The sequence below is a fragment of the Pungitius pungitius genome, chromosome 8 (assembly GCF_949316345.1).
Source record: "Pungitius pungitius chromosome 8, fPunPun2.1, whole genome shotgun sequence".
Classification (NCBI taxonomy): domain Eukaryota; kingdom Metazoa; phylum Chordata; class Actinopteri; order Perciformes; family Gasterosteidae; genus Pungitius; species Pungitius pungitius.
In genome coordinates, this window is record NC_084907.1 from 17,804,971 (window position 1) to 17,829,293 (window position 24,323).

General features: G+C 44.4%; 3 protein-coding genes across 7 annotated transcripts; all 3 read left to right on the forward strand.

Moving 5' to 3' along the window:
- The first annotated feature begins 83 nt into the window (after window positions 1-83).
- Window positions 84-9,143, forward strand: fam219aa (family with sequence similarity 219 member Aa). Of its 3 annotated transcripts, XM_037490986.2 has the most exons (7): window positions 84-331; window positions 786-881; window positions 4,551-4,647; window positions 4,879-4,972; window positions 5,552-5,632; window positions 6,200-6,275; window positions 6,713-9,143. In XM_037490986.2, exons 2-7 carry the CDS (start codon window positions 858-860, stop codon window positions 6,869-6,871), a joined length of 531 nt encoding a protein of 176 aa, XP_037346883.1. In that variant the 5' UTR covers window positions 84-331; window positions 786-857; the 3' UTR covers window positions 6,872-9,143. The 3 variants fall into 3 exon arrangements, with proteins under 3 accessions (XP_037346883.1, XP_037346881.1, XP_037346882.1); XM_037490984.2 differs by lacking the exon at window positions 786-881; XM_037490985.2 differs by lacking the exon at window positions 786-881 and having other exon boundaries at window positions 6,200-6,254.
- Window positions 9,144-9,585: 442 nt separating this feature from the next.
- zgc:109965 (Nicalin-1-like) lies at window positions 9,586-14,734 on the forward strand. The gene is made up of 16 exons (XM_062563950.1): window positions 9,586-9,643; window positions 9,793-9,983; window positions 10,681-10,871; window positions 10,947-11,091; window positions 11,175-11,272; window positions 11,376-11,453; window positions 11,544-11,647; window positions 11,829-11,917; window positions 12,039-12,178; window positions 12,264-12,442; window positions 12,544-12,631; window positions 12,740-12,778; window positions 13,613-13,785; window positions 13,853-13,906; window positions 13,981-14,059; window positions 14,168-14,734. The coding sequence occupies exons 2-16, from the start codon at window positions 9,824-9,826 to the stop codon at window positions 14,222-14,224; spliced, it is 1,674 nt and encodes a 557-aa protein (XP_062419934.1). The 5' UTR covers window positions 9,586-9,643; window positions 9,793-9,823; the 3' UTR covers window positions 14,225-14,734.
- A 2,952-nt stretch (window positions 14,735-17,686) lies between these two features.
- On the forward strand, window positions 17,687-23,643 carry myorg (myogenesis regulating glycosidase (putative)). Of its 3 annotated transcripts, none has more exons than XM_037447863.2 (4): window positions 17,716-17,817; window positions 18,780-18,844; window positions 19,805-20,149; window positions 20,254-23,643. In XM_037447863.2, the coding sequence occupies exons 3-4, from the start codon at window positions 19,887-19,889 to the stop codon at window positions 22,043-22,045; spliced, it is 2,055 nt and encodes a 684-aa protein (XP_037303760.1). In that variant the 5' UTR covers window positions 17,716-17,817; window positions 18,780-18,844; window positions 19,805-19,886; the 3' UTR covers window positions 22,046-23,643. The 3 variants fall into 3 exon arrangements, with proteins under 3 accessions (XP_037303759.1, XP_037303760.1, XP_037303761.1); XM_037447864.2 differs by lacking the exon at window positions 17,716-17,817 and adding an exon at window positions 17,829-18,457; XM_037447862.2 differs by lacking the exon at window positions 18,780-18,844 and having other exon boundaries at window positions 17,687-17,817.
- The last annotated feature ends 680 nt before the right edge of the window (window positions 23,644-24,323 follow it).

The following is a 24,323-nucleotide window of genomic DNA, read 5'->3' on the forward strand; positions in this document are numbered from 1 at the left end:
ATTTCAATGCACTAAAAGACTTCGCTACGCATTTAATTATGATCTCCTCTGTGATTGGTCGGACTGCTCGTGAATATTCCAAAGACCCGGAAGTTGGGCGGTACTGCTGTTTTGCTGTCGAGTCACCTCTGTCGGGATGGAGGCAAACGAACTGCTATCATGCTGAAAAACCTAGGATCCTCACAACCGCGCATCGTCTACCCGCATAGTTAGACATAAACCAACGTTAATCTTCTTCACTATTGTACCGTTTCCGTAACGCTTTGTTAAAATGATGGAAGAAATCGACCGGTTTCAAGTACCCCCAGTCAACGGAGAGACACAGCCTTTGGTAAGAGACGAATTACGAAAAAGCACACATTCTATGTAAATAATCCCATTGAATACGAACGGCAACATTTTAGTCTAATGTGGGTTTATCTAGGCGGCTGTCTGACATAATCTGCGTGTGTGAGCTAACGGATAGCAATTTGCAGCTTGTCACAAACTGAGCCATCGGGATGTGTGTAGATTGATTCTCTAAAGATGAAAGGAGGGCGGATAGCGTCATCTATCTTTCTCCATAGTGATAGCATTAATAAAACATGTGATGGTTCAATAATTAACAAACATTCACTGCATTGTATCAAAGTACCCAAACCACGCATTTGACCTAAATCATGTTGTTGTAGTCTTTTTATCAAATCCACGTCAGCATGCGCTTATTTGCATCCATAGGCGACATAGTACACTGTTTTTACATTTGGTATTTTGGTGACGTGTTATTTGGGTCGGGATGGATGTAGGTGCTGTGAGCCCAAATGATCGCGTGAACAGGAGCTCCGTCCACATCGATACTGCAGACTGCAACCCTCAGGATGGCTAGCCCGAGCAGGCCCATAGTAAGAGAATATAGCCTCTCCTTCCATGATTTATTATTGGACACAGACCTGCCAGGAACATTAGACAGACAAGTCATGGCATTGTGTTCTGTGGCCAATTCTCAAACTGTATACAACACAAGGGTATATTTCTCTAGGTTTGAATGTTATTATAATACAGGCCCAATCCTCATTCTGGACAAGATCTGGAATGAAAATGAATTAACTCACTTGTGAACCACTGCTCTTATTCCCTACATTGCCATACTTAAAACAAAGCAGTCTAAAAAAGATGTCCTATGTTGTTGTTTTTTAGGATTGCCTTTGGGTTTTAGGCAATGGCAGCACTCCAAGTTGTAATGTTCATTATAGTACCCATGCTTCTCCATTCCTGTTTCCCCTGAGGCTAAATTCCAGCAGAAATCACAGAAGAACACCCTTTCTCTGGTACAGAAAGTCTCATATTCATGCAGCAGCTACTGTCTCTCCTTGTGAAGATTTAATCAATGTTTTGTCCAGGGAGATTTATCTAATATCACAGATACTTTGATACTTTGTGTTAGTTGCAAATCGAATAGTTTTTTTTGTTTTGTTATCATGTACTTGCTTATCATCATGCTATGGTCTCCTAAATGTTAGCTGCTATTTTTCAGTTCCAGTCCCCCACTTTCCATTCAAAAACCGTGCCTAGTTGTTTCGGAATCACAGTTGCTTTTTAAATGCTAATAACTTCATTGTGATTGCTAAAATGCATGAATACAGCTGGCACCTGCCTCCTTGTTGAGAATTAATTTCACATGAATGCTGCAGCTTTTTTTTATAGACGCATGGAAGTATTAGTTGGTGGTGAATGAACCCATACAGCTGCTCTTTAGATCCCTCAAGTGTTTTTTTCTAGTTTGTAAAGGGCTCGTTTTGCTGTTTGAAAATGGTAAAATACAAAATGTAAACTCCCTTGGAAATGATTCCAAGCCACACATGGCAATATGCCTTCATAAGACACTGCTAAGAATGACTCTGATGAAGATCCATGTCAACACAGTGGTCATTTTAAAAGCATATTCCAATTTAACATAAGACTATATTCCCCTCATGAAATCAGAGATTTTGTTATAACATTTTGAGGGATTTGAATCCTTGAATTATTGTCTAACATCACAGATGCTTTACTTTGTATTGTGAATGTTAACTTGTAAATTAATTTGAATCTGGACTAAATTTTAATTATTTTTTGTATAGTAAAAAATGATCTCCACAAAAACTACGCCTTTCACAAACCGTGCCATCATTAAGCACAAGGATATTTGAGCATAATTAATGCTGGCTAAATCGAATGATTACAGATGCAGCCCAGTCATGACATTGTCATAAGGATAACATGTAACTGTCTTAGTGGTCACCTGACCTATCAGTCGACACTGCCATTGGCCAGTGATGTGTAATCCCACCAGTCGCTTGGCGTCTGCTGTGTCAGCAACCTTGAGGCTCTACATCATCAGAGGCAGTAAAGGAGTCGGACGACAGGTTTATGAAGCGGATCCCCTTAAGAGGGCATCTCTTTTATGTGTGTGTACACATGTTCTCTGAGTGTGTGACCCTGAGTGAGTGCAGGTGTATTGAAATGCATGTTCAAGGTCAGGGCCAGCAGCATGCATCAAAACAATGTCGCACCCCTTATGTCATTGGCCAGGTTGCAGTCATGACATGACATTACTGACGGGGAACTAGATGCTCTAAAAGTATGTTTTAAATGGCTTTGATTTCAGCTGACTGTTGTGGATGACCGCTGAGCGAGGTGATGCATGTACAGATTTCCGGTAGCATTTCTTTGGGCCAAACTTCAGAGCAATCTAGTGTAAGCTGGTCTATTTAAAGAGGAAGTCTAATCTGTTTATCATGGGCTCCCCTGCTAGTTGCTATCAATAATTTAGTTGTCTTATATTCAAAAAGTGGCAGAGAATTCTCTCACATTTCTCTTTAATACCAAATCCCTTTCATTATTAACTGCCAGCTCTGCTGGCATATTTCAAAGGGGATTTACTTGACAGACAATATGACCCTACCTCCATCACAGTATCTGTCTGTGGTGGCAGGGAAGTGGGGAAAACAAGAATGAAAGCAAAATAAATCCCGTGGGTAAGCCTTAATGATCCAAGGGAAGGGCCTGTCAGCGAACAGAAAGAGCTTGTGTTGGTGGGAATGCCCCGTCTGTGTGCCCTGCCTTCACTGCTCCTGCTAGTCACTGTTGCGGATCTCATTAATTATTCCAGTTAAATGGATGATGCTCCACTGCCGGATGAGGATGGGACTATTGAATGCATGAAAGGTGCATTAGGCCCGAGTGCACTAGTTCTTGTAGACAAGTGGAGAAATGGACAGAGCTTATTTTTCTAATCACTCTTCGAGGTGGATCGGGTCTGGATGGCTGCTGGGAAATATTTCAAAGACACAATATAAACCTTTTTATCCGGTGATAAAAAAAAAAAAACGTTTTGTTTTGCTCGTGCATTAACTAGACATCACTTGTATATGAGCGTTTTACGTTTTGATGTATTACCAGATTTTTTTTATCTCCTGGGCAGCTTGTTTTTAAGTGCGCTACGAGAGAATTGATATTCTCACCGTCTCCCCTAATACTCATGAATGTTTTATCAGGCCTTGCGAGATTGGATAAGCTCTATTGCTTTCACTGAATTGGCCTAAATTCTTGTAGTATTTCATAGTGACACCATGAAAGGGTTTTTGATGAAAAAGATCGAGGCATATCTGTGTCTAGTTATTTATTTTGAAACCTTTAAAGACTCTTTAGTATTTGATGAAAGTATTTTTTGAAGTATAGTATAACATGCATTACTTGTTATGTTCCTTTTAGCTACCCAACATTTCTTTTTCATTTATTAAAATATATATTACATAAGTAGCATAATCTATGTGAGTATAAAGCACTAGTCTCAACCAATATACGTTTTTCAGCTCCAGTTGTTTATTTGCTTAAAGGATGGTTTAAATGTAGCAGCCATTTTTTCTGCACAGACCACAGAGTTATTGAAAGCCAAAAGGCCTGGTAGTCCTTGTGGAGACCCTCAGAGGGCTACAAGGGGAGGACTGTGGGGTCGACATAATGTGGAGCTCTGTCAGCAGAGCGGGTCCGGCTCCCCTCTCTCTCGATCTGGGGAAACCGTGGCTCCAACAGCAACCCCCTCTGTTCTCTCCCGGGCCTCCTCCCCATGCCATCACTGCTCTCACATAAAAGAGGCAGAGCCGAGCCCATAGCCAGAACACTCGAGCCCATTGATGCAGAAAAGCAGGCAGCTATAGTAGCGCATAGGCCTCGGGGAGGGGGGAGGGGGGATATTGCCAGGGCACTGGACACAAGCAGGTTCTGAAAAAAGAGCTGATTTTCCTGGTCTGTGTGGGCCGGGCGATAAATCAGTGGGTTTGCTCTTGCTACTGACTTGATTGGGCCCTCGGGCCTTTTGTTGAATTTTTAGCTTCCCAGTGGAAGTTTGACACAAATTGGTTTGAAATCGTATTCCCCGAATCAACTCGGGGTCCAAGTTGAATCCCCGCCGGGCCACTGCAGCAGCAAACAATTTAGTCCCTGATGAGATGATAGCACACATGTAGAAGTCTTTTCTTATTGTTGTAATCTGGTCATGTGAAAGGTGACGTGCTGTGTGCTGTTTCTAGGACCCCGCAGCGTCCTCCAGCTCAGAGGCTGACGCTGACACCAAGGGAGACACCGTGGCCATGAACTACAAGCCCTCACCACTGCAAGTCCAAATAGGTATCACAGCAAATCATTTGTGTTGAGGCATCATAAAGTTCAGCGTTTGTTCTAATCCAGTACCGCACAGTATTTACAGAGAGTCCTTTTCGTTGGTAAAATGATAGTCCTTGTTTTGAACACATTTGAATTTCCGAGACAAACAAATTCCTATAAATCGGGGTGTGATGGTCATGAAGTTGAGGTTTCTCGATGCATTCACTGATGACCTCCCACCCTGCGGTTGCCCAGAGAAACAGAGGGACCATGCCAGGAAGGGATCAGTGAAGAATGGCACCGTGGGCAGTCCTGTCAATCAACAACCCAAGAAGAATGCTAGGACAAGGTAACCGCTCCCATTGCCTACTTGTTTCCTGTTATGTGGACCAACTCGAACACAAGCGTTACACTTTGCATCAATTAGCATCTCATTTTTTTTATTTTCTTTAGATAAGTGTCGCCCGCTCGGCCTGCTAATGAAGGCGCTGTACTTTCTGCCGGCCTCCTCTGGGTGCCGTCAGACCTTCTTACGGTTTTAACCAAATGCTCCGCAGAGCGTTTTAGAGAATGAGGCTTTTTTCCCTGCTGGGATTCGTGATGAAAGAGTCAAGAGCGCCGGGCCCAAACCCGCTGTAACCAACAACATTCACAACTGGCTCATCTGTCTAATCCCACTCGCCGGTGGATTAGTGGAAATATAAGAAAGACTACCGACTGCTATGCACCGCAATGTCCCACAGGTAGACAGGGAATCTAGAAACCGCTGCAGCCTGAAGGCTACCGATTAGTATTATTTTTCTTTCTTTGTAGCCTGTAAGAAGAGCGACCATGATCCTGTTCCCTTCCACACTTCTGAAATGTCAGAAATTGTGCTTTCGCGTTGTCTTCTCCCGAGTTGTTTCTCACTGTCTGCGCCCACCCTCAGGTTGGTGGTTCCAAACAAAGGCTACTCGTCTTTGGACCAGAGCCCAGATGAGAAGCCCCTGGTGGCACTGGACACTGACAGGTATGTATGTGACATATGTACATTTTTTGACGCGATAGAACAGGAGACATTTGTCACGCTGCCGGATTGCACTAATCCACGGAGCAACTTAAACTGGAATTCTTAACAGAAGGGATCATAAAAAGGGGGACAAAGCAGCTCCCAGGGTGCGGGATTAGAGGATAGCTGGGCGAGGATTTGGGCAGGGAAAAGCGGCTCAGAGGGAGCACCCCCCCCCCCCCCCCCCCCCCCGTACCAGCAGGTCTGCCTTTGACACATGCGAGTGTCACCCTTTGTGCGCTCCGCCTGCTGCCACACGGGAAACTGACGTGAACTCTGGAAGCCAGTCAAGCTTACATCATGTGAAAAGCTTTCTGACTGGACACAGGACACCAGTTTGTTCACTGTCCACAGTTTAGACTCGCGTGCAGAGCCTTCGGAAAACAATGGCGCCCTGTTTGTTGTTTGGAAAGCAGATGATGGGGGTGAAGAGCAAACTACTGAACAAAACAGTTTAAACACTCATGCACGACGTCTCGGCGTTCTCTCGAAACCTTTGTCTAACCGGTGAGGTCCCCTGTCTTTCAGTGATGATGACTTTGACATGTCCAGATACTCCTCGTCAGGATACTCCTCAGCCGAGGTGAGATGTCTGAGGGACCAGGTATCTATACACGCATTATACTGTTTCACAGCGTCATTTGGTCCACGCCCGATCACCCCGTTCCATTGTCACACCACTTCACACCAGGTACATGTGCACCCGCCTGAAACAAACGTTTTACGTTTTGAGGATTCATAGTCACAGTCATCTGTAGTGGTTTCTCCATAGTTCTCATTCAAATCCCTCTTCATTAGAGCAGAATGCTTTTTTTGTTGTACTCCGTGCTCTTCCTCCCCCCCGTTGCCACCTATAACCTGCCTGCAAAAATCATGTCGCTGCCCTCTGTTTCTGTAAAAGTGAATTCCAGTGAGATTTGAAGAATCAACGTTTTTTTTTTTTTTTTAAACTAATTTTACTAACGAGGTCGTTAGCGAGCTGAAGGGTTTGTCGAAGTTGTCCCGACGCCCGGCTCATTCTGTGTCTCCTCCCCTCTGCAGCAGATCAACCAGGACCTGAACATCCAGCTCCTGAAGGACGGGTACCGGCTCGACGAGATCCCGGATGACGAGGACCTGGATCTGATCCCCCCAAAAGCCGTCAACCCCACCTGCATGTGCTGTCAAGCTGCTCCCTCTACAGCCTGTCAAATCCAATAGCGCCCCCAAACCGCCCCCCCCCCCCCCCCCCTCCCCCTCCTCCTCCTCCGCCCCCCCGCACCCCCCTTTCCTGCCTGCCACCTGCGCTGAGGCCAACAACGGACAGGAGTGTCTGCAAGGAGGAAAAGCTGGCAGTGGCACTAAGGGAAAACGACGGTTGGAAATGCTGAGTCAGGAGATGGAGAAAGGAGAAGTCGTCAGAGATGTACAGTACCTGTGCACACGTTCCTCCTATGGTAGGATCTGTGCATCTCACTTCACTGCGTTGTTGGTTCGGGCGAGGGCAGAAACATTAAGGGAAACGTGTTGCTTTCGCTACGCCTTCGTTTGAATTCCATCTCATGCTTGTGGATATTTTGGTTTACGAGGACCGCGCATCATTGTAGAAGAGCGGAGCGTCGGTTGGAGCACCCGAAATGGTGACGAGGTGACATTACCGTGACAGTGCGTCATCAATGGAGTCCACTTCTGCTACTGGTGTGTCATTGAAAGTGTCAAAACAAAGGACAAGAGGAGATTGGAAGTGTTGTTGTGGCCATTGCGTTTTCTTTGTCTTTCTCATTTCTCTTTCAGCCAGTCTGCTTTGTCTTCCCGTGTGTATAAATGTGTCAACCGTGAAAATGACATATGTGTGTCTAAATATATCCGAGGAAGCGGTTCTAAACCATCAGGCCGCTGGTGAAACACTAATGCTCACTTTTTCCGACACAATGGGAGTAATCCCAGGTTTTGGTTGGTCCGTCCCACTTTGGTTGTTCAGTTTGAAACTGAAAACAAACCGTTTTGCATGTTGCCTGTGAACACGGCGTCCTACTGACCGGCTTGTGCAGATGATCTATCAGTCTTTGTCAACTTCTAAACGCACCCTTGTGCTGAAGAGACAAATATGTGCTGCGTGCTTTTGAAAAAAAAAAAAAAAAAAAAAACATGGACCCACTAGTATTTCGGTTCATCCACAAACCGCTCACGCGTTACTCCTTCCTTTACCTTTGTGTTTGTCCAGTAAAGCCCCGACATGAGTGGATGTGCAGGAGGAACGCAGCGGCAGTCGCCACCAGGGAATGTGGTCACAAAAAAAATAAAATAATATTAGTGGGAGGGTTAGAAAATCAGCAAATACATTGAAAGTTGTTGGCTGTACCTGTGTTATGGCTTCTGAAGAATGTCTTTAAAGTGGTTCCATATTGCTTGGATAGAAATACATTTTTTTTTTTTTTTGTACATCTGTGCATATTCCCCCTTGAATTACATTATGAGCTATTTGATTGGGGACCGTGTATGTAGCACCGGACACAGCTGTGTATTGTCGATGCTTTATGCCAATGGATGTTTTCCAATAGTGTTGAGTAGGAATAATGCATAGTGATTATTTGTACTGTTTACATCACACCTTGTTAGAGCTACAGATGGTAAAAGTCACTTGCATGAGAATCTGTTTTGAAACAAATGAGACTGAAGAACAGACCCCAAAAACACAAAATGCACATTTTCACAACTAAAAAGATATTTTCTAATCATAATAACTAAAACCTAGATAGACATGTGTCTGGAAAATTCCAGATCTTTAAGCAGAGGGGAAAAAAAAGGAAGGCATATTTTTCAATGAATTTCAATATGTAAATTGAGATTCAGAAGCTAAGGCTCATTCAATCTATTTTCCTGTAAGAGCACCACTGCTAAACCTGGTTAAAATGCCCCAATGCTTCCACAGCACTAAAGAAAACAAGCATTAAGACAAGTTCCAGGTTCCATGTGTGTAGATGATAAAATGACTTGTAATAAGTAGAAAAATACCAGAATAGAAGACTAGGTCAGGTGTTATGTCACTTATGCAGCTACTAGCTGAGGTGTGTGTTTGACCAGTGGTTGTTTGCACTTCACATTAACATGTAAGGACGGACTGTAAATGACTATGGTGCTGATATTTTCTGTCTCTCGTTAACGTCATCCATATAGACTCGCACACGGGCCGTGGCGTGTGTGCGTGCGCCAACGTCGTCTCACTTGGGTTGTAGCTTCACTAATGTTTTGATTTCAGAGTGTTAATCGATGCGTTGTAACATAAGCTATTTATTTGCAGTCATGTGACTTTAAGTTATTTTTTAAGATGGGATACATTCATGTGCAGACATTTTTTTTTAATTTTATTTTTTGTCACGTGTTTACTATGATCGTGAACTGGTTCCATTTAGATTTTAACAGTGTCAACGTTCTGTGTATAGTGCAACATATCAAAAAATAAATATTGGATATCTGAAGTGTGATAATGCCATGGGTTTCTGTCATCTTTTTAATTTTAACACATTTAGCCATTAGTGGGTTTTTTTTCTCCACTTTCTATAATAGTGGATGCAACGACCAGAGGGGGGGGGGCAGGTCTTTGTGCAGCCTCGGTCGGCTCTCCAGACCTCCTGCCCGATCAGCTCCTCAGAATGCTCCACACGGATTGTCCCTGCATGACATGCAACAAACAGCCATCTGTATATGGCGAAGGCCTCTGCTGGAGATGTGTGGTCACCTACTAGAGCGACTGAAGGCCAACATTTAAAGTCAGGAAAGAGAACGGGGAGAAGGTACGCATAGATAGATGGAAGAATAGTGAGTGTGTGCGATTGGGGGGGGGGGGGTTGGGTATCTGTGATTAGCCTGGAGTTGATCCCTAAGGAGCAGATGGCGAATGGCGGCTTACCTACAGAAGGCGACTTGAATCCCAGGATCCGGTTTGTGTCCACGCAGAACAAAGGCTCGTGAGACGGGAGCGCTGGGAGACGGGTGAGGGAAATTCCCCAAAAAGAATGCTCGAACATGATTGACTCGATGGTCACTGGTAGAATACGTTGTCGTAAAAACTGTGGGAGTGGGTCCGTGGTGCCGTGTGCAGTACGGCATTGGCTGACCGTAACATCAGCTCTCCCTCGTAGATCAGCAAGACGAAGTCGAGAACGTGACGCCATGTTGCCTAGAGACCCGGGCGTAGCTGGCGAGGCGCTGCTGCTGGTGCTGATGATGATCTGTGCCCGGCGCCTGCAGGGCTCCGCTCTCCCTGCTGTTTCCTCCTACGAGTTCACGGCCTACAGGATGCAACAGTTCAACCTGGCACAGAGGACGCATGGTGAGTTCAGAGAGTTCACACCTCAACTCCAGAGCGATTGTGTCCTGCACGTTGACTCAGGCTCTGCACAAGCGTTGAGGTGCTTTGCAACCGTTTAATTCTTCTCCGTTACATTTCAGAGGGAACTATCAGTACCTGTAGTTACCAGTATTGCTATTACTTTACAGTTACTTGTACTTGTACCTCTTTGGCTTGTGACCTCTTATAATAAAGCTAATAAAGTCTAGCCGAGGGGCTTTGTCTTGTTTCAGATCACTCACTTGTTAAAGAGGGATTTACCATCCTGACTTACATTTAAATAACTGTTGTGATCAAATCATCCAATATTTTGCAAAAAGTGAAGATTAAAATAAAAGAAAACGTTTAAATATGTGCTGCAGAACAGTTTTTTGTCTTCCCACCCCTTCGATCTTTCATAAATAAAGGTACTTATAATGCATGTGACTTGATTCAGAGTGTACATTATGTTATATACTTATACTAGATGTTTGTGACGTATACTGTTGGGGAATCCATATTGACACATTAATCCGTTTTGCAGGTATCTTGAACATTTAATTCGTCAACGGTCGGACCAAATCAGCCAAATACAAATTCTAAATTTCCGCCTAACTGAGAACAGACATGAAGCACCAGTGCAGCACTCGGAGCGGAGTGGCTTTGGTTACCAGTGTCACCTGTCTTGTGTCTTTGCGAGGTTGCCGCGGAGCCATCGTGTTGGCGGAGGCGCGCTCGGCAGACGAACCGGTGCTGACGCGCCGCTGCGTCGTCATGAAGGTGCCGGACTTCACCACAGAAAGATACCTGCAGGCCCAGAGGCAAAGCGCCGCCGCCGTCCTGATCCTGCTGCCCAAAAACATCTCCGCTCTCCCCCGTGACGCTGTGCAGGTAACGAGGGGATGCAGGCACCTCTTGTGCTTTAGTGAAGTGGTGTGATCAGTGCTTCCTCCTCCCCCCTCGCAGTCCTTCATGGTGAGTGAGAGCGAGGCCTTGCTGAAGGAGACCCTCATACCGGTGTATGTGGTGCCTGAGGACGAGCAGCTGCTTTACATGTACGAGGAGGTCAAGCAAGCCGCAGCCGCCAGGACTTCACCTGTTTTCGTCCGAGGTAAGACGAGCAACAGGATGTGATATTTTTTTTTATTTCTGGGTTCTGGTTTCATATGCGATGTGTTTTGTTTTCTCCCGCAGTGCTTCGAAGTATGGTCACAGCTACGGCATTTCAGATCATAGTGACCAACAATGCCCCCATTAAGGGCACCACTGACAACATCATCACCACACTGGAGGTGACCGTGGAACCGACCACTGACCACCTCTCGATGCATTTAGACTTAGTTTGGTCCTCTGTCCTCGGCTCTGCACCGTATAACTCCTGATGTTTCCTTGAAGGGAGTGCTCCCCGGCACGGGGGAGGATGCCCCCACCGTCGTCCTCGCTGCCCACTATGATTCCTACGGACTGGCCCCAGTGAGTCACATGAAAAGCTTGGAACGCACTTTCCTGTACTGGTGGTGAAAGTATGCTGGTTTGATGGCGGGTGGTTTGTTTGCAACACAGTGGTTGTCGTACGGAGCAGACTCCAATGGCAGCGGGGTCACCATCCTTCTAGAGTTGGCGCGTCTCTTCCAAAAGCTTTATAGCAGCCCCGGTACCAGACCACCGTGAGTTACACCCCCCCCCCCCCCCCCCTAACCCTCTCCCAGAGATACCTCCTGATTTGGCATCAATTCCCAGGGCTCCACTGGTTTTTGTATAGATGTTGTTGCTGTGTTCTGAAAAAATGGCTCCTGTCATGTAAAGGCAAACAACATACTATTTTAATGCTTGATTGCTCTTTTTAAGATATCATTTAATGTTCTCCTTAACTGGAGGAGGAAAGTATAATTTCCTGGGCACAAAGAGATGGATTGAAGATAATCTGGACCATGCTGGTGAGTTTTTCTTGAACTCTTTTGGACTTTTTGAAAGTATCCTGCAGCACCACCCTACATAAAAAAAACAATTACTCTGGTTTATTGGATCCAGACCTTTTTATTTTTTGTCCTTCACAAGAGTCCAGCCTGCTCCATGACAATGTGGCATTTGTTCTGTGTTTGGACACGCTGGGAAACAGTGATGAGCTGTACATGCACGTGTCCCGCCCTCCCAAACCCGACACTCCCATGCACGCTTTCATCCAACAGCTGGAAGAGGTAACAAGCTATACTGCTAGGTCCAAAATATGGAGCAGGTTTTTCTTCCGTGTTCATGGATCTAAATGTGTGATCACTCCGCTAGGTGGTGTCCTCCAGATTTCCCTGGGTGAAGGTGGGATTGGTCCACAAGAAGATCAATTTGGTGGAGTCCACAGTAACGTGGGAGCATGAACGCTATAGCCTGCGCCGGATACCAAGTTTTACTCTGTCTCATCTGGAAGACCCCAAATCTGAATTACGTGGCTCCATGCTTGACACCATGTGGGTTCTTTATTGTGTTTTGGATTATTATGACTTATGATCAAGGAGATGAGATGATATGAAAAGACTCTCATCATGGATGGCTTTGTTTCTTCTCTCAGGTCACAAGTGGACGCTAGGAAGATGAAGCGAAATGGCATCATCATAGCAGAAGCACTGGCCCGTTATATGTACAATTTTTCTGACAAGGTGATTGAAATTCATACAAAAAACGAAATGCATCTATCCTAATACATATACTGTGCCTTCATTTTTCATCAGCATTTTAATGTGTGATTAATCTTTATTATATTCAAGGATTCACCAAAAGATATGCAAGTTTTCAAGGGTCAATTGGTAAGTTGGCTCCTTCATTTTGGTTGGTAACAAAAAGGTAAGTGCTGACCTCTAGTGTTAGCTCATGAGCACTGCAGCCTTCATTTAAAGATGGAAGCGTTTTTGTATGAAACCCCTTATTTAGACTGCAAACGTTTTGAGGCACTTGGTACATTGATCTCCTTTCAATAATAACTATTTAAACAAAGGGAAAAACAATATAATTCCGATTTTAAATAGTTTTGAGCCCTAAAATAAGAATTATGTAACTTTTAAAAGACTTGTTTAGTCTACATTTTGAATATATTTTTCAGTCCTGAAAGGCATTATTCACCCTGGATTAATAGAACATAATATCATTTGGACCCTGTATAGTCTACTTGATGATTGTCATGAGGAGATTCAAACTGTGATGTCTGATACAATCATCTGATTGTCCAGCTGATGTTTTGTGATACGTGTCCCATATTGCTCACCAGCCTTCTATTTCTATCTCTATGTTTTTAAAGTAGCCTTGTTAAAGCAACACACCTTTTAATATTCCAGCTCAGAATTGACTGACACTTGACACTATTTAAATCTGCAAAAATGTTGATGCTAAGGTTCTAGTTTCATTCAGTGATGACGGATTTCTTCTATTTTTATTCCACTGCGGGTCAGAGTTGTCCTCTCAGCCATCAGTTTGTGTTTTTGTTTGGGACAATAACTTTTATTTTCAACAGTCAGTGTATACTTTGCAGTGTAAGAAATGAGTTTGTTCATGCTTGACATTGAGTACTTTTATTTTTATATGATGGCACAGATAAAGCCTTTTTTCTTCGTTCTGTGAAACCACATCTAAAACTCTTGATGCAGGAGTTTCACGACAGTCGCATGAGCAGTCTGATGTCCTTCCTCACGTCGGTGCCCCGAGCCGCCCAGCTGCTGGACAAGGAGCCCGGTCACATCCTGCTGGTTAACTCACTGGAGCACGAGTTCAAACGCTACTTGCAGCAAGTCCACAGACACACCTACCGACAGGATAGGAGGTAAAACGTGAAATGTTGTCCCGATGCAACAAATACCACCCATTATTAACTGTATTTCTTCACACAGGGACCCTGATATTACCTTTTTCGATCAGATGAACCAACCTGTAGTGATGTACAGGTAAATATCTGAACGCATTTTCCTCATTTCAATAAGCCACTACGTCGCTGACAATGTTTTTTTTTTTTTCCCAGAGTGAAACCTGCAGCCTTCGATCTCTTCCTCGGAGGCTGCATTGCTGCCTATTTGGGGATTGTTTACTATGCCATCCAGGTTTGTTTATACATACTGTTGTACTGTATTGTACAGCACCATACACAATGTTAACGCTTGACGTACCAGGTTTGTTCTCTTACGCAACCTCTCTGTTCTCTCTTACAGAATTTCAGTTATCTCTACACAAAACTCAAAGCGGCAGCGAAATACAAGCGCGAGTAAATAAAACTGAATACTAAATCGCTGCAAAGGGCTTTGAAGTCTGCATCGCACAATGTTGGACTCCCGCTTCACCGGCCGTGCAGAAGATGAAAGCATTGCAGCACGAATCTTCCAATGACCAATCATAAGCACAATTTACAACGTGTGCATTGCCTTTGAAATGTATGTTGTTCTCATAAATACACTGCATTGTAGACCATTTCTCAGACTGTAATTTGTTGTGTGGGGGAGATGTAAATGTAACAACAACAAAAAAAAGCGAATGGGATTTACCTATAGAGCAGAGTATACGGAAAAAGGGAAGGGAACCCGTGGGGTTGGATTTGATTTAAGCAGCGGTGAGGCATCATTGCTATGATTCCCCATGCCCCCTGCTCTGCATCTGTTGACATGGATTTGACTGGGCTTAACGCGGCTGTCCAACGAAGGCCCGGCCCACCGCGGCGAGATGAGCAGCCCGTCCCTGTCACAGATAACTCCGTGAGAGGAGCGGCGAAACAAAAGCACCCTGCGGCGCTTGGTGAATTATTGATGCCCACGTGGCATGCTGGCAGTGAAGAGAGGTGACCCTGGGTGGGGGGTGGGGGGGGTGGGGGGGGGCGGCAGATTCTTAGAAATCCCATCCCATCTCTCTGGTTTGTTGCAGTTCTATAGATCTGGTACGAAGGGGGGCGTTTTAACTGTGAGTGTTGGAGGTCAGTGCTGGTCTGTCGTCTGTGTGGGCCTCTGGGGGGGGGAAGTAGGTCACGGACAGAGACCCGAGGCACGTGTGTCTCCGCAGGGGGCCTTGGGCTTCAGCAGAATTGGTGGCCAAGTGCTCAGGTAGCACAAAGCGTCGTTCTGGTTCGGCATGATGCTTTTAACTTTTCTCTACCCCCTACATGTAGATCCATCACAATAGCTACCGGTTCAACATAGTTTTCTCCATGTTATCTGTTTGTTGATGGAGATCCCAGGAGCTACTGATGGCTTTATGGCTGATACATGCACTGATTAATGCAGGTTTGATGCATTAAACAGAGGTGGATTTTCTATACATCAACAAAACCGGTTGCATGCACAACCAAGCTGCCATTTTCAGATGAAAAAAGAATGCACACATAGATTTTTTTTTCTTTTTTTGGAGCGAGTAAAGGTACCACAGACATTATGAGGAAAGGGGAGGAGCCACCAGGTGACAGGGGAGGAGAGCACTGTTTGTGACTTTCCAGCGGACTGGAAGGAAAGCGGTAAGAGAATAAGTGAAGATGGCTCCCCAGCTCTACCTCACCATGTACAAAGAGCAGTTTGCCCCTCCTGGCACAGCGATCAGAGAACAGCTTCGACCCACCTCTACCCACCGCAGGAACAACCCCCAGCCCCGTCCGGTAAGAGGCCCGGGCACATGGAACTTCTGCTTTTAAAAGGGACAAAGCCATTGTTTGTGAAGACGGGTGTGATTTCTTGAGAAAAAGAGAAGATCAACTTAATATTCCTTTTTGTGTTGCTTTCTAGAATAAAACGTTACTAAATTAAACACATTTCCGAGTGTTGCATGCCAGGTCAAACAAGGCTAATTGGAACACTTATTATTGGCACTCTCTTTATTGCTCTTCATTAAGCAAGACTAAGGACTCTTGCACTAATTGGCGACTGGTTGTTTACATTTCACTGCGCTTGGTGAAAGCTGCATGACATCTATTATTCAGTACTTCCTTCATGCCTATTTATTTATCCTGGCATACAGTAAACAGAGCTAAAAACACAGAGTACAGTACCGAAAACACCTGAAAAGGCATTTAAAAAAGAACGGTTTTGAGGGTAATTTAATGATTTAGGAAAAAACGACATTTTAAAAGCTTTGTTTACCAAAAAAAGATCAAAAACATTCTATTCTCAGTGAAGGTTTCATCAATGAGAATTAAAAAAAAACCCGATATTGAATGTGAGTTGCTGTATGGTGCATTTTGACACTAATGTTCCAGGTTGCCCTTATCTTGTCTTTCTTATCTATTCACACATTTACCGTGTTTTCCAGGACTTTCTGTTTCCCCGTAATCTTCAGAGTGACCTCAGGTCACGCAGCACACTGCCACACGCCTCCCCCTCTGCGGACGGTGGCCAAGGGCCACTCTTCCCACCTGTCAGACATGTGTCATTCCACAGTCCCCTTACGACTTGTCCAGACTACCTGACCACAGTGGACCAACCAAACCACCACCCCCCTGCCCGCCCATCCACGGTACAGGCTCTGCCCCCTGCTGGCCGACTCCACAGCCTACAGTTGACTGAGGCTCCTTCTGACACCGGATTTAAACTCCAAACAACTAGGTAGCCGTACACCAGTTTGACCTTTGCTCCAAAATGGCTGCAAATTCACATTGATTTTAATTGATTGCATTCTTTTTTTTATCAGTGGAATGAGTTATCAGAGGAATGTTTATCCACTCTCAGCCCAGCAACAGAGGTGAGAGAATGACCTTTGACCCCTCTTTGCTACCTTCAAACCCTGATAACCTGAAAAACAACATACACTGGTGATCAATACTGCGCGATTTTTTGCTGATTGTGTCTAAATATACTTTTTTTCCACAGGCAACACGGAGGAGCTCAGCTTCGGGCAAGACCGCAAACCATCAACCCACAACACCGCTTTCCACGGACACAATACCGGAGGTCTAGTTATAGTAGCAGCCAGGATTATAGGGGCAAATTATGAAAACATCTTTTCATTAAAAATAAGTCGTAAATAATAACCAAGTAGGTCTAATTTTCCTGTGTGTGATGGCCTCTCAACAGCGGGTGCTACAGCTGCTTCCATGTGGTGAAGCCCTCCGAAGCGGGACACTACATCATACACCCAGAGTTTGTGTCTGAATGCCGTCCTTAGGACCTGCGAGCTCCTTGAGGACATCATCCACTTCACTGTTGTTTAATTCTCCACTAATTAACCCAGCGAGACAAGATGTAAGAATGAATAATGCAACGGTAGGCTGCACTCTCGCCACTATTATCCCCCTACACACAGCGGGGCCACTTTTACAATTCAGTACTAAATCAGCAGCAAAGATCTTCCCCATAAGGGGCTCGTGGTGATGAAACCGGATGTGGCACTGAGCCCCTTACGTATCTGTGGCATTCAATTTATATCCCACTATTAATAGTGTTTTATACTCGTGATATGGGAGTTCTTTAATGCATGATTAGACGGTTTGAACAGTTATACTACTGGAAAACATGAAACTTTACACTGGGGAAGTAAATACTTGTTATTTTTATTATTGTTTTTTTTAATTATTATAGGTAATTTATGGCCATGCCACTCTGCATTGCATAGATAATCCCCACAGAAATAGCGATGTGTGCACTTATATTTTTTCTTCTGGCTAATCGCAGTTATTCATTAAAACCAAACTTGCGTCTCTCGAATCCAGTGTGTTGTGTGACATTTTTGTCCTAGAAAAAACAACCGGCCTGTTCCCATCTTCCGGACTACATTTCCCACGCCGCGAGGGGCGTAGCGGAGGCGGACTCGTTTTGACACGCATGTCTTGGGGTTTTTCTGTGATCTGTGGCAAAAACAAGTTGAGCTCGGAGCGGCTGCAGGCTGATTGGTAGGAAAACAAACTATTGTGTATTTTTAACGAACAGCTGAGAGTGAAACCGAGCGCGCAACAAGGACGGCAGCGCGGCACTTCTCTGGCACGGATCGCGGGCGCGTTGCCGCACCGTTAACTTTCTTGTAGGACGCACCAACCGCGCGCAACGACGGCTTCGGCACACATATGAGGCTTCTTCTTCTTCCTGTACGATTATTCACTTCATCAACACGTGTGTACGCGCGGCACGTTGCGTTTATTAAAGGCTTGTTCCCAGCGGGGCGCAAGTGTTGGAAATGTCTCAGAATCCGACGCGTTCACAGTTGCGGTGTAAAGTTCTACCGCTTAATATTCAGCTCCAGTAGAATTTGGGCTTGTGACTCGCAGACTGAGGTAACTTTAGTAGTGCAGAATAATGAGATCGCTGCCACATACCTCACACGCACGCTACCTGTAGGCGCGCGCGCGCGCGTTTTAAGGCTGGTGAGCTTCTCTCATGTTTCTGTTCCGACTGCATCAGCGCTTCTGTGTTTATTTACTCCAAGTCGGAGGAGATGGTGAATCGGCTGAAGTGGCAGATCGCACGGTTGAAACTAAGGAGGGCTCCAGTCAAACATTTTCTCCACTACTGAGAAAAACACGTTAGCGTTAAATGGTGTGTTCACAAAAGCCACTTCATGTGTGAAAAGTACTGATTGATCGACTCATTTAAGGAAAAAAACCTTTTAAACTATAATTTTGTTTCTCCAGTTAGAAATGTGTTCTCTAGAGCTGCAGCAATTAATCAATTGATTATTTAAAAAATAGTCTATTTTGATAATTTATTGATTAAAACAATTGACTTAACCGTGCACATATCTGACCTAGTTTCAGTATATTTCTATGGACTAAAAAATCATCATATTGATTGATAACAAAGACTGATGTTGTGACTGTTGAATCGTAGAACTCTTATATCTGTTGTTTTACTCAAAAAGAAGGGGATAAGTGCAGTAAATCTGACTTTCCTGGTCAATTCCAGCAGTGGATCTCCGAACCAACAGTAAGTTCTCCGTTAATTAATGATGGGCTAATGTTATCGCTCCTGTTGTTGTGGGGAATCCATACTAAAGGTAGTTGAACACAGAATTAGTCAATTAGATTGCTAATTAATCGCACGCATTTTTTATTATCGACCCTTGCTGCCAAGGCAGACCATCGGGTCAATTGCCGTTAGGACTAGTCAGCAAACAGGGAATGTCGGCTGTGCATCGTAATCTAATCAACTGTGATTAGCTAAAGCCACAATAACTAACATCAACCGGTTGATTGCCTTAGTCTTTGCTGCATCGCTGCTGGAAAGGACAGCCAGGTCAAGATCCAACAGACAATGAAACGTTTTTTTGGCTCAAATGAACCAGGTTACTTTTGTTGGTCTGGCTTAAAGGAGCACACAGTTCAGTATTTGTTTTCCTTTCTTTCCTAGCTTTGGCATAGCTTTAAGGCCCAAATCCCCCTTTCTACTTCCTTACATACAAATGAGTTTTCTTTCAATAAAACCAATATGTTAGAAGTAGTGCTGGTAACCTCGACTTTATCCCCTTATGGATAATTGACAGTAGATTTGTTCTGTTAAATCTCCGACACATCTTTAAAGTTTACATCCTGACAGTGTAATGCCTCTAAGTGCTGTGGACTCACTTAGTGCAGGTTTTGCAGAGGCTTTACACTGACAGGCAAACGAGATCGACCAACAAACGGGCCGGCATCTCATGTGGCTCCGGCCGGGGATATTTTCCTTGATGTCCCTCAGAGTTCAGTGGTTTGAAAGGATGATTTGACAAAACGGAACTCATAAGCAATATTCAGCAAAATGCCACGTGCAAAGGCTCCTAGTACAAGCAGCCTTCTTTTGTTACTACTTTAAACCCATTTCCCTTTCAAAACCAGTGTAGATATAAAAGCATGTACCACGTGAAAATCTTGTCGCTGACTTTTCACATCTTGTTATTTCTCTCCACAGACTCTCTCGACGTTCCCTGGAAAACCCTTCTATGGTCTTTGGAATAGCAACTCTCATATTTGCGCACTGAACGGCACAAGTCATGTATCAAGTTGTTCCGGGAGGAGCGGGAGGCACAATTACAGATGTTATCCCCAAGCAGAAGCACAGCAAGGACACCCGACCATTGGTATGGGCTGGAGTAATCGGCTTGGTTCTGTTAATTGCAGCAGTGACTGCGTGGTGTTATTACATAGCCTCTCTGCGCAAAGCTGAACTGCTTAAGACTCAGCTCTTGGATCTGAATAAAGATGGCTACATTATCCGCAACCAGGGAGGGTCTATTGTTTTCAGAATGGATTTCAGGTTGGTATTTTTCTGTATAATGATACATATTTAAGATACCTCCAGAATATGTAAAAGTACGTCAAATAAATATTTAAAATTAATGTGTATGTTACTCCCGACAGGTCAGGTACGCTGGATTTGGATTCATGCTCCAAAGAAGGGGAGCTTCTGAGCTGCGGACGCACCACCGATAGGAACCTGAACTTCTTCATCGAGACAGTGCGACCCAAAGACACGGTGCAATGCTACCGCGTGCGTTGGGAGGAACTGGTTCCTGACATTCCGGTTGAGCATGCCATGACGTACACGTTTGCACACTGGTATGGGGGCGCAGTGTCAGCAATTCAACACTGGCCTATTTCTATTTCTGGCCAACATGCTCCCAAACCATTCGTTACTGGTGACATCTACTCCAACCGAAATGAATTTGGTGGGATTTTAGAGAGTTATTGGCTTTCATCCAACGCCACGGCCATCAAGATAAATAACTCGGTGCCCTTCCACCTGGGCTGGAACGACACAGAGAAGACCATGTCCTTCCAGGCGCGCTACAATGACAGTCCCTTCAAATCAAACCCGGACGAGGCCCCATGTGCGGAGCTCAGCTACAGAGTGTGCGTGGGCCTGGATGTCACGTCCATACACAAGTACATGGTCCGCAGGTACTTCAACAAGCCAAACAAGGTGCCGGCCAAAGTCATGTTTCGCCATCCTATTTGGTCGACCTGGGCGCTGCATAAGACCGACATCGATCAAGAGAAAGTCTTGACGTACGCCGCCAACATTCGCAAATATAAGTTCAACTGTAGCCACCTGCAGCTGGACGACCGCTACACCAGCCGCTATGGAGAATTCGAGTTTGACCAAACAAAGTTCCCCAATGCCTCGTCCATGTTCCAAAGGCTAAAATCCGATGGATTTCTGGTGTCGCTCTGGATTCACCCTTTCATTAACTACGACTCTGAAAACTTCCATTCTTGCGTAGAGAGGGGCCTGTTGGTTCGAGAGCCTACAGGCCGGCTCCCCGCGTTGGTGCGCTGGTGGAACGGTATTGGAGGCATTTTGGACTTCACAAATCCGGAAGCCCGCGATTGGTTTTCCTCCCAGCTCCGATCACTGCGCTCCAGGTATGGGGTGTCCTCTTTTAAATTTGATGCAGGCGAGACTAACTACTTGCCCTGGAAGTTCAGCACCAGGACTCCCATTCGGGACCCGAGCTTCTTTACGAGACGTTACACGGAAATGGCTATTCCCTACAATGACAGAGCTGAGCTGCGCAGTGGCTACCAGTCCCAGAACATATCATGCTTTTTCAGACCCATTGACCGAGACTCCGTTTGGGGCTACGAGTTGGGTCTCAAGTCTCTTATCCCCACCGTGCTCACCATCAGCATCCTGGGCTATCAGTTCATTTTACCGGACATGATCGGAGGGAATGCATATTTGAACCGCACAGATGGGAATGGTGTCTTACCCGACCGAGAACTCTATATCCGCTGGCTGGAGCTGTCCGCCTTCATGCCGTCCATGCAGTTTTCTATTCCGCCATGGGCATATGACAACGAGGTGGTTGAAATTGCTCGAAAATACACAGCTCTCCATGAGAGTATTGTGGCGCCACGGGTGCTGGAGCTGGCTGGCGAGGTGCTGGACACCGGAGACCCAATTATACGGCCCCTGTGGTGGATTGCCACTGGCGATGAAACCGCCTATAAAATTGACTCCCAATTCCTTATTGGGGATGACCTCATGGTAGCCCCAGTTTTAGAGCCCGGGAAGCAAGAACGTGACATCTACCTCCCTGCCGGCCATTGGAGGAGCTACAAGGGGGAGAGATTTGATATCAAGGAGCCGCTGCATCTCACAGACTATCCTGTTGATCTGGATGAAATTGCTTACTTCGTTTGGGTGTAGCAAGAGGGGAACGTCCAGCTGAAAAGATGTGATAAAGCCCCGCTGCAATTTCCAATTAGACAAGCTTCAGAAATTCAGATTTTATGCATTCTTTTATTAAATAGGAGTTTTAAATTATAACTACATCTAAGAAATGTGAAACCGTTTCACTAAAACAAATGCTCGTATTATTTTTTGTTAATCTCAAAAGTGATACGTGAAAAGTTTTAAAGCCTGTTCAATTCACGCATGTGAAGCATTTGTTAAAAAGGGAATATGCAAACTGAATGAAATAAGGCTTCCTTGTATGCTATAAAGAGGAAGTTAAATGTAAGAAAAACAGATTGTATCGTGGGAGGACAAATGCAGGGGTGTGGTTACCCATGGCCACGTGAAACCTTCTATATTAACTTCCGTTGGACTAAGATGTCTTACTTTTCTGTGACACTAATGACTTCTCCTTTGCTTTGAGATACCTTTCAGGAAGTCAGGTTTTATGCTTCACTCATTAGGATCAAGGCTTAAAGTTGAGTCATTAAACTCTCATTTGTGGAACACGGTGTCATGTAACAACTCTTAGACCTGAAGAAGATGCCTTTTATTGGGCGCTAAATATTTTATGCTCCTCCTCAGGTAAGCGCTATTTCTGGTGTGTTTTGGAGTGTCTGGTTGTGTGTGTCTTTATTGTTCTTTGTTAACTCCAAATCCAACTTTAGTGGTTAGTGTTCATATGGTGAACATAAGTGATAAGGGTCAGGTTTGTGCGTACCTGCTCGGTATGCAGTGTGCAAGTCTGTGGATGGAGTTAATTTGACAGCATTTAATTAAAATAAATTGTACCATTTAATCATCCAATGAAATAGTACAATGTATTTTATCGCTTTGTGTTTTGTAGATGTGAATAGTTTGTTACTGCGGAGATACCTCTACGTGCCATGTGCTAACATTGACTGCCACATTCTTTTTTAAAATTTGTTATTGAATATTTTACATTGATTGTATCTTATATTTTTTGTTTTTTTTTAAATATTTGTTAATTTAACCCTTAATGGGGGCTGCGGGGGTAACCCTATGCATGATGACATGGTCAACAGAGTGTACTACAAATGTTCAAATAATCCATTTCTTTAGTAAATCATGTGATAATTAAGACACAACAAATATATTGTCTAATAAAACTTTGGGCAAGTGACTTATTTCAAAGTGAAACCAATAAAGAATACGATTGGGAAGCTTTTTAATACCTTCTAATGGGATTTGAAGCTGTAATAATAAAACCTGTTTAATACTTCTGTGTGGTTTGTAGGTTGACCTTAGTGGGTTTTGTTTGTGCCTTTTGGCATAGTTTCATCATAACTATGCTCCCTATTTATAGCACTTCTCACTCAGCATCTGGGCCAGGCCAACCTCTGAGGGTATTTATGTCGCAGACTGTCTTGCTCTATGACGAAACACAGAGGCTGTATATCCAAGACTAAATGTGCCTTTGCTTTTGGCTCTTTTGACTCTGTGTGTGCGGTCTGTCCCTAGCCATAACTTAACATTGCACTTATTTTAATGCAACTGCATGTTTGATGTCCTTTTGATGTGCGAATGCATTAAAATAAATCCGGTTTAAATCGTAATCTGTGAGCATTTTTGTCTTGCTTTGACTATATCAATCGTTGAAGTAAACGTCACACGGTACAAAATGAACTATTGCCAACATGAATACCACGAACAGATGACCACGGCACCTACACATATAATACGAGGAGAAAAAAGACAGATGGACATTAATTCCAGGTCAGTTAGCTGGCCGTGCGACCAGCGAGCCAATAACAACCTGTAACCTCTTATGGGTCTGCAATACATGAGAACTAATGTGCCTATCAGTTCAATATTGAAAGAGACACCCTTGAGGGACTTTTTCAACTTTTGGTGCCTGGCTCATCAGAGGGGTGTAATGACAAGGTGATGAAACAATTGTGCAGGTTATTTGGAGGCTGTGCTCGGATCAATAAATCATCTGGTGGCTCCTGATGTAAGGCCAGAGAGCAAGTGATATGAAATGAGCAGACACAAAAAATAAAGAACATCAACTTAGGTAATAGCAACACTATTTATTAGAACTAAAGCCAAAGCATGATTGCATTTCTGGCTTCAAACCGCCTGGCAGGACCATTTTCTTACAGCTGGAGTCGATCTTTCAACGGTTTGGGGAATTCATTCCATTTCAAAACAGTGAGGCATGCTTAAGAACTACTTCACTTCATTTACTAATGCCTCATCTTTGTTCAATATTGATCTGGACTGGCAG